We start from the raw sequence: 10,000 nt of genomic DNA on the forward strand, positions 1-10,000 counted from the left end.
CTCTATCCTAGCATGCTGATAGGCTGGCTGGCAACACTAAAACCTCCCTCCCTCTATCCTAGCATGCTGATAGGCTGGCTGCCAACACTAAAACCTCTCTCCCTCTATCCTAGCATGCTGATAGGCTGGCTGCCAACACTAAAACCTCCCTCCCTCTATCCTAGCATGCTGATAGGCTGGCTGCCAACACCAAAACCTCCCTCCCGTTATCCTAGCATGCTGATAGGCTGGCTGGCAACACTAAAACCTCCTTCCCTCTATCCTAGCATGCTGATAGGCTGGCTGGCAACACTAAAACCTCCCTCCCTCTATCCTAGCATGCTGATAGGCTGGCTGCCAACACTAAAACCTCCCTCCCTCTATCCTAGCATGCTGATAGGCTGGCTGCCAACACTAAAACCTCCCTCCCTCTATCCTAGCATGCTGATAGGCTGGCTGCCAACACTAAAACCTCCCTCCCTCTATCCTAGCATGCTGATAGGCTGGCTGCCAACATTAAGGCCACAGACAGAAATGGTATTCATCTGTGGACAGAACAGTAGGCTACATCTCCCTCTATCTCTCTCAGTACCACTCTCTCCATGTCTCTCCTTCCCTCTCTCTCCCTCCCTACCTCTCCCTCTCTCCCTCTCTCTCTATGTCTCTCCTTCCCTTTCTCTCCCTCCCTACCTCTCCCTCCCTCCCTCTCTCTCCATGTCTCTCCTTCCCTCTCTCCCTCCCTCCCTCTCTCTCCCTCCCTCCCTCTCTCTCCATGTCTCTCCTTCCCTCTCTCTCCCTCCCTACCTCTCCCTCCCTCCCTTCTTCTCCCTCCCTACCTTCTTCTCCCTCCCTACCTTCTTCTCCCTCCCTCCCTCCCTCCCGCCCTACCTCCCCCTCCCTCCCTACCTCTCCCTCCCGCCCTTCCTCTCCCTCCCTACCCTCCCCCTCCCTACACCTTCCTCTGACTCTCTCTCTCTCTCCCTCCCTACCTCTCCCTCCCTACCTCCCCCTCCCCCTCTCTCTCTCTCTCTCTCCCTACCTCTCCCTCCCTACCCTCCCCCTCCCTACATCTTCCTCTGACTCTCTCTATCTCTCCCTCCCTCCCTACCTCTCCCTCTCCCTCTCTCTCTCTCTCCCTCCCTACCTCTCCCTCCCTACCTCCCCCTCCCTACATCTCCCTCTCTCTCTCTCTCCCTCCCTACCTCTCCCTCCCTACCTCTTTTAAAACTTTACTATTGTTATCGAAAATTGTTCACAGTGAAATCTCATGACAAAAACGTTCTTAACCCCATATTCACCCCCACGGCCCAAAATAGCATATTTCAAGCGGTTGCAACAGCTTTGCAACAAAGCAAATGTTTGTATTTGAAATCAGGCGTGGAAAGAAAGAGCGGGAGGAGGGAAAGTAGAGGTAAAAATGAAAAGACACATTAACACAGTCCCACATTAAAATGAAAGGACACATTAACACAGTCCCACATTAAAATGAAAGGACACGTTAACACAGTCCCACATTAAAATGAAAAGACACGTTAACACAGTCCCACATTAAAATGAAAGGACACGTTAACACAGTCCCACATTAAAATGAAAAGACACGTTAACACAGTCCCACATTAAAATGAAAGGACACATTAACGCAGTCCCACATTAAAATGAAAGGACACATTAACACAGTCCCACATTAAAATGAAAGGACACATTAACACAGTCCCACATTAAAATGAAAGGACACATTAACACAGTCCCACATTAAAATGAAAGGACACATTAACACAGCCCCACATTAAAATGAAAGGACACATTAACACAGTCCCACATTAAAATGAAAAGACACGTTAACACAGTCCCACATTAAAATGAAAGGACACATTAACACAGTCCCACATTAAAATGAAAGGACACATTAACACAGTCCCACATTAAAATGAAAGGACACATTAACACAGTCCGACATTAAAATGAAAAGACACGTTAACACAGTCCCACATTAAAATGAAAGGACACATTAACACAGTCCCACATTAAAATGAAAGGACACATTAACACAGTCCCACATTAAAATGAAAGGACACATTAACACAGTCCCACATTCAAATGAAAGGACACATTAACACAGTCCCACATTAAAATGAAAGGACACATTAACACAGTCCCACATTAAAATGAAAAGACACATTAACACAGTCCCACATTAAAAATGCATGGAGACGAGTTAGATCATTGAGTAAACCTGACCATAATACGCAGAGTTGCACAAATCCAATGAAGCATGCTTCCCCCATTTTACTCCCCAACTCAGTCAACCCCCACATCAAACAAGCACACAACACACACACACACAGAAACAAACATAACCCCCCACCCAGACCCCCCCCCCCCCCCCCCCCCCCCCCCACTGTGTCCCTCTGTCCTACCCATAGTGCAGTGCTCTCCGTTCCACCCCGGGCTGCATTCACACTTCCCTTCCTTGCAGGTGCCGTGCTCGCTGCAGCGTGGGTGACACGCCCGCTGGTCACACCCAGCGCCCATCCAGCCATCATCACAGCGACAGGAGCCCGACATGCAGATGCCATGGCCACCGCAGTCCGCTGCACACATCTCTGTGGGAGCCGGGGAGACAGAGAGAATAGAGGGAGGGGAAGGGAGACAGAGAGAATAGAGGGAGAGGAAGGGAGACAGAGAGAATAGAGGGAGAGGAAGGAAGACAGAGAGAATAGAGGGAGAGGAAGGGAGACAAACAATATAGAGGGAGAGGAAGGAAGACAGAGAGTATAGAGGGAGAGGAAGGAAGACAAACAATATAGAGGGAGAGGAAGGGAGACAGAGAGTATAGAGGGAGAGGAAGGAAGACAAACAATATAGAGGGAGGGGAAGGGAGACAGAGAGTATAGAGGGAGAGGAAGGGAGACAAACAATATAGAGGGAGAGGAAGGGAGACAGAGAGTATAGAGGGAGAGGAAGGAAGACAAACAATATAGAGGGAGAGGAAGGGAGACAGAGAGTATAGAGGGAGAGGAAGGGAGACAAACAATATAGAGGGAGAGGAAGGGAGACAGAGAGTATAGAGGGAGAGGAAGGGAGACAAACAATATAGAGGGAGAGGAAGGGAGACAGAGAGTATAGAGGGAGAGGAAGGAAGACAGAGAGTATAGAGGGAGAGGAAGGAAGACAAACAATATAGAGGGAGAGGAAGGAAGGAAGACAGACAGTAAGAGAATGAGAGAGAGAGAGAGAGAGAGGGAGAGGGGGGAGAGAGAGAGAGAGAGAGATAGATAGATAGATAGATAGATAGATAGATAGATAGAGAGAGAGAGATAGAAAGGGGGGAGAGAGAGCGAGAGAGAGAGAGAGAGAGAGAGAGAGATAGAGAGGGGGGAGAGAGAGAGATGGAGGAGGAGGAGGAGACGGACAGGGTGAAGAGAAGAACACATCCAGGAGTTATTGTGAGGAAGAGGGTCTCGCTCCACTACCTTATTGTGAGGAAGAGGGTCTCGCTCCACTACCTTATTGTGAGGAAGAGGGTCTCGCTCCACTACCTTGTCTGCTGGCCGCTGAAAATACATTCCTGCACCTCATAATCCCTTTGACAGAAGAAATCTAGTAAGACCATTACAAAGAAAGGACATGGATTGTGGAGGAATTAACTAAATGTATGATTCTCCGTTTTCCCCTCTCTTCCCCTTTCTATTGTCACACGACGAGGAGGGGAGGAAGAGGAGAATCCAATCCAATGAGAACGCACCTATAGGAACTTCAACACGTCAGATTGAATTAAAATAGGGTTGAGTGCTCATGGGTTATGAGGCTAGTGGTAGCTCTATATGTCTGCGTCCCAAATAGCACCCTATTCCCTATATAGTTCACTACTATTGATCAGAACCCTATCGGAAGAAGTGCCTATACACTGAGGGATGCTGGCCCATGTTAACTACAATGCTTCCCACAGGGATGTTGGCCCATGTTAACTCCAATGCTTCCCACAGGGATGTTGGCCCATGTTAACTACAATGCTTCCCACAGGGATGTTGGCCCATGTTGACTCCAATGCTTCACACAGGGATGTTGGCCCATGTTAACTCCAATGCTTCCCACAGGGATGTTGGCCCATGTTGACTCCAATGCTTCACACAGGGATGTTGGCCCATGTTAACTCCAATGCTTCCCACAGTTGTGTCAAGTTGGCTGGATGTCCGTTGGGTGATGAACCATCCTTGATACACACAGGAAACTGTTGAGTGTGAAAAACCCAGCAGCGTTGCAGTTCTTGACACAAACCGGTGCGCCTGGCACCTACTACCACACCCCGTTCAAAGACACTTCAATATTTTGTCTTGTCCATTCACCCTCTGAATGGCACACAGACAATATCCATGTCTCAATTGTCTCAAGGCTTAAAAATCCTTCTTTAACCCATCATCCTCCCGTTCATCTACACAGTACCGGTCAAAAGTTTTATAACACCTACTCATTCAAGGGTGTTTTCTTTATTTTTACTATTTTCTACATTGTAGAATAATAGTGAAGACATCAAAACTATGAAATAACACATATGGAATCATGTAGTAACCAAAAAAGTGTTAAACAAATCAAAATCTATTTTGTATTTGAGATTCTTCAAATAGCCACACTCTTGGCATTCTCTCAACCAGCTTCATGAGGTAGTCACCTGGAATGCATTTTAATTAACAGGTGTGCCTTCTTAAAAGTTAATTTGTGGAATTTCTTTCCTTCTTAATGCGTTTGAGCCAATCAGTTGTGTTGTGACTAGGTAGGTGTGGTATACAGAAGATAGCCCTATTTGGTAAAAGACCAAGTCCATATTATGACAAGAACAGCTCCAATAAGCAAAGAGAAATGACAGTCCACCATTGCTTTAAAACATGAAGGTCAGTCAATGCGATCAATATGGAAAATGTCAAGAACTTTGAAAGTTTCTTCAAATGCAGTCAATAAATGCTTTGCTCATGAGGACCACTATAGGGATGGAAGACCCAGAGTTACCTCTGCTGCAGAAGATAAGCTCATTAGAGTTACCAGCCTCAGAAATTGCAGGCCAAATAAATGCTTCACAGAGTTCAAGTTACAGACACATCTCAACATCAACTGTTCAGAGGAGACTGTGTGAATCAGGCCTTCATGGTTGAATTGCTGCAACGAAAACATTACCAAAGGACACCAATAATAAGTAGAGACTTGCTTGGGCCAAGAAACACGAGCAATGGACATTAGACCGGTGGAAATCTGTCCTTTGGTCTGATGTTCCAACCGCTGTGTCTTTGTGAGACGCAGAGTAGGTAAATGGATGATCTCCGCATGGGTGGTTCCCACCGTGAAGCATGGAGGAGGAGGTGTGAGGGTCCTTTGCTGGAGACACTGTCAGCGATTTATTTTGAATTCAAGGCACACTTAACCAGCATGGCTACCACAGCATTCTGCAGTGATACGCCATCCCATCTGGTTTGGGCTTTGTGGGAATATCATTTGTTTTTCTCCATGACAATGACCCAACACACCTCCAGGCTGTGTAAGGGCTATTTGACCAAGAAGGAGAGTGATGGAGTGCTGCATCAGATGACCCAGCCTCCACAATCACCCGTCCTCAACTCAATTGAGATGTTTTGGGATGAGTTGGACCGCAGAGTGAAGGAAAAGAAGCCAACAAGTGCTCAGCATATGTGGGAACTCCTTCAAGACTGTTGGAAAAGCATTCCAGGTGAAGCAAAGCTGTCATCAAGGCAAAGGGTGGCTACTTCGAAGAACCTCAAATACAAAATACATTTTCATTTGTTTAAATTTTTTTTGGATCCTACATGATTCAACCTGTCATCCCCCCCCCCTTCATCAAGACATCAAGAAGAGATCATAGCTTTTACCTGGTCAGTCATGGTGTTCCTAATGTTTTGTATCCTCAGTATAGGGATTAGGGTGATGAAGAGAAATACACCACTCTGGGAAATATAACAAGATGTTCATGTTTTATTTCTGGCCTGTGACTCATCAGTGAGTGAGTGAGAGAGTGAGTGAGTGAGTGAGTGAGTGAGTGAGTGAGTGAGTGAGAGAGAGAGAGAGATGTTAGTATGGAGGAGAGGAGAGGAGAGGAGAGGAGAGGAGAGGAGAGGAGAGGAGAGGAGAGGAGAGGAGATGGAGAAGATGAGAACAGAGGAGAGGAGAGGGTATTAGACAAGCTGACTCAAGGGCTATTAGATATCAATACTTAGTTTCTACTAAACACAAACTGAGATTGTGTCTCTCTGTAAAATGCCATCCAATTTCCTAAACTACTACACTACATTTGGCTAGTGTAGGACTTATTGTCTAAACAGTTAACTCTATATCAGCCATCATTTTCTAGTAAAACGCATGTATCCTATCAGTGCCTGATTAGCCCCAATCAGTTGAACCAGTTTCATCTATTCAGGGAGATACAGCTCAAATATATTGGCACTTTACAATGGAGCAGAATGTTAATTTTTTTTAAAAAAAATTCCTTGTTCAAAACTGGTTGAATCACTATTTTTCACCCTGAAGGCACCTGAAAACTTACCACAGGTGAGATAAATTGCACAGTAAACGAGAATAATTGCCTCCAAACCAAATTAATTAGAACTTTGAATAATTTAGTCAATTATTTTTTGGGAGGTCAAAGTTCTAAATCTCAATGTCATTTGTCATCATTTATTTTCTTCTGGTCTGGTGCCAAAATCAAACATCATACATGTGTAAACACTGAATGGTTTTGGATTTTTATTTCATTTAAAGTAAAGTGAATTATGCAAGGTTGCCAATATATTTGATCCCCCCCTGTACAGTACAGTGTCAGTCAGTTAATAAGATAATTACTGGTTTGTGTATTCTGTGATTGTACTACTGTTAATGGATTGAGTGAGTTGGTCTTTTCAGCCAGAACACGGCATTAGAAGCTTTCAAACCTTTAAAGGAACAATCCTCTATTCTCTCGGGATAATTACAGAGCGGGGCTTTGTTGAATTATGCAAATGCATTTCATTTCACATGTGATTTTTATTTTTTTTTAATTCGAGGGGAGAGTCTGTACAGCGTTTCATTCAGAGCTAGTTAGTGTAGTTTAGGACGCACACACACACACACACACACACACACACACACACACACACACACACACACACACACACACACACACACACACACACACACACACACACACACACTCTGGGAAGGATGCACACACACACACACACACACACTCTGGGAAGGATGCACACACACACACACACACACACACACACACACACACACACACACACACACCATCAATAATGTATATTATTACATTTGGTGCATTTCCCTATAGGATATCTGAGATAGAAGCCTTGGTTCAAATCAAATGAAATTGTATTAGACACATGCACCGAATAAAACAGGTGTAGACCTAACAGTGAAATGCTTACTTACAAGCCCTTAACCAACAATACAGTTTTTTAAAAATACCTAAAAAAAGTAAGAGATAAGAAAAACAAATGATTAAAGAGCAGCTGTAAATAACAATAGCAGGGCTATAAACAGGGTATTACGTACAGAGATATTGTGGAGGCCTTATACAGGGTATTACGGTACTTAGTCAATGTGGAGGCTATAAACAGGGTATTACGGTACAGAGTCAATGTGGAGGCTATATACAGGGTATCACGGTACTGAGTCAATGTGGAGGCTCTATACAGGGGGTACTGGTACAGAGTCAATGTGGAGGCTATATACAGGGTGTTACGGTACAGAGTCAATGTGGAGGCTCTATACAGGGTGTTACGGTACAGAGTCAGTGTGGAGGCTCTATACAGGGGGTACCGGTACAGAGTCAATGTGGAGGCTATATACAGGGGGTACCGGTACAGAGTCAATGTGGAGGCTCTATACAGGGGGTACCGGTATAGAGTCAATGTGGAGGCTATATACAGGGGGTACCGGTACAGAGTCAATTTGGAGGCTATATACAGGGGGTACCAGTACAGAGTCAATGTGGAGGCTATATACAGGGGGTAACAGTGTCGAGGTAATTGAGGTAATATGTACATGTAGGTAGAGTTATTGACTATGCATAGAGCGTAGAAGGGGGAGGAGGCAATGTAAATAGTCTGGATAGCCATTTGATTAGCTGTTCAGGAGTCTTATGGCTTGGGGGTAGAAGCTGTATTGAAGCCTCTTGGTCCTAGACTTGGTGCTCTGGTACCGCTTGCCGTGTGGTAGCAGAGAGAACAGTCTATGACTAGGGTGGCTGGAGTTGTTGACAATTGTTAGGGCTTTCCTCTTGACACCGCCTGGTATAGAGGTCCTGGATAGCAGGAAGCTTGGCCCCAGTGATGTACTGGGCCGTACGCACTACCCTCTGTAGTGCCTTGCGGTCAGAGGCCGAGCAGTTGTCATACCAGGCAGTGATGCAACCAGTCAGGAGACTGAAAAGACTTGGCGTTGGTCCCCATATCCTCAAAAAGTTCTACAGCTGCACCATTAAGAGCATCCTGACGGGTTGCATCAATGACTGAGATAAAAGCTTTGGTTGGTACATCAACTGTCTTATTATAACATACGGCCTGATTACTTTAGTTAGGGAATAATATGTGAATTATACTGTACATTCTCAAAGCACAACAATAACACTGATTGATAGTTCAACACAAAAATGAAATGTCAACAACACAATAATGAGATGTCAACAACACAATAATGAGATGTCAACAACACAATAATGAAATGTCAACAACACAATAATGAAATGTCAACGACACAATAATGAGATGTCAACAACACAATAATGAAATGTCAACAACACAATAATGAGATGTCAACAACACAATAATGAAATGTCAACAACACAATAATGAAATGTCAACAACACAATAATGAAATGTCAACAACACAATAATGAGATGTCAGCAACACAATAATGAAATGTCAACAACACAATAATGAAACGTCAACAACACAATAATGAGATGTCAACAACACAATAATAAAATGTCAACAACACAATAATGAAATGTCAACAACACAATAATGAGATGTCAACAACACAATAATGAAATGTCAACAACACAATAATGAGACGTCAACAACACAATAATGAGATGTCAACAACACAATAATGAAATGTCCCACTTGATAAATGGGTGTATAACTTGTTTTGCTTTCATCATCAATATAAATGTTATTTGGTAAAGTGCATTCGAAGTGTCCAAGCTAGTCATTCTTGCTGTCCACCTGATCATTTTTTTTTTAAATAAAATATTCAGTACCAGTCAAAAGTTTGGGCACACCTACTCCTTCAAGGGAGTTTATTTGTACTATTTTATACATTGTAGAATAATAGATAAGACATCAAAACTATCAAATAACACATATGGAATCACGTAGTAACCAAAAAAAGCATTAAACAAATCAAAATATATTTTATATTTGAGATTCTTGTCACGATCGTCGTAATAACTGGACCAAGGTGCAGCGTACGTAGAGTTCCACGTGTTTAATCCATGAAACTCACACAAAAAAAACAATAAAGAATGAACGAAACGTGACGTCTGGAGTGCTCACAGGCAACTACACAAAAACAAGATCCCACAAAACACAGTGGGGAAATGGCTGCCTAAATATGATCCCCAATCAGAGACAACGATAAACAGCTGCCTCTGATTGGGAACCATACCCGGCCAACATAGAAATAGAACAACCTAGATAACCCACCCTAGTCACACCCCGACCTAACCAACATAGAGAATAAAAAGGTTCTCTATGGTCAGGGCGTGACAATTCTTCAAAGTAGCCACCCTTTGCCTTGATGACAGCTTTGTACATGAATGAGTATCTGTGTCCAAACTTTTAACTGGTACTGTATATATGTTTTGAAATTTGTTGTTATACTCAAATGACTGAGACAACTACATGTATTTAAGGTGTTTAATGAATGTATTCGTTCATTCAACTGAGAAGTTATCTGTTGTCTCCATTTCTACACAGAGAAGCAGAAGGGCTGCTAATTCATTTAAATCTC

The 10,000-nt window shown here is 43.7% G+C and overlaps 1 protein-coding gene across 1 annotated transcript in view; it reads right to left on the reverse strand.

Moving 5' to 3' along the window:
• Positions 1–10,000, reverse strand: part of tenm4 (teneurin transmembrane protein 4) — a gene marked incomplete at its 5' end in the record, with an annotated part of 264,411 nt that overhangs the window by 175,350 nt on the left and 79,061 nt on the right. Inside the window, 1 exon segment of the mRNA XM_029716129.1 lies at positions 2,397–2,582. Coding sequence (XP_029571989.1) covers positions 2,397–2,582 — 186 coding nt within the window.

The sequence above is a fragment of the Salmo trutta genome, chromosome 26 (genome assembly GCF_901001165.1).
Source record: "Salmo trutta chromosome 26, fSalTru1.1, whole genome shotgun sequence".
Classification (NCBI taxonomy): domain Eukaryota; kingdom Metazoa; phylum Chordata; class Actinopteri; order Salmoniformes; family Salmonidae; genus Salmo; species Salmo trutta.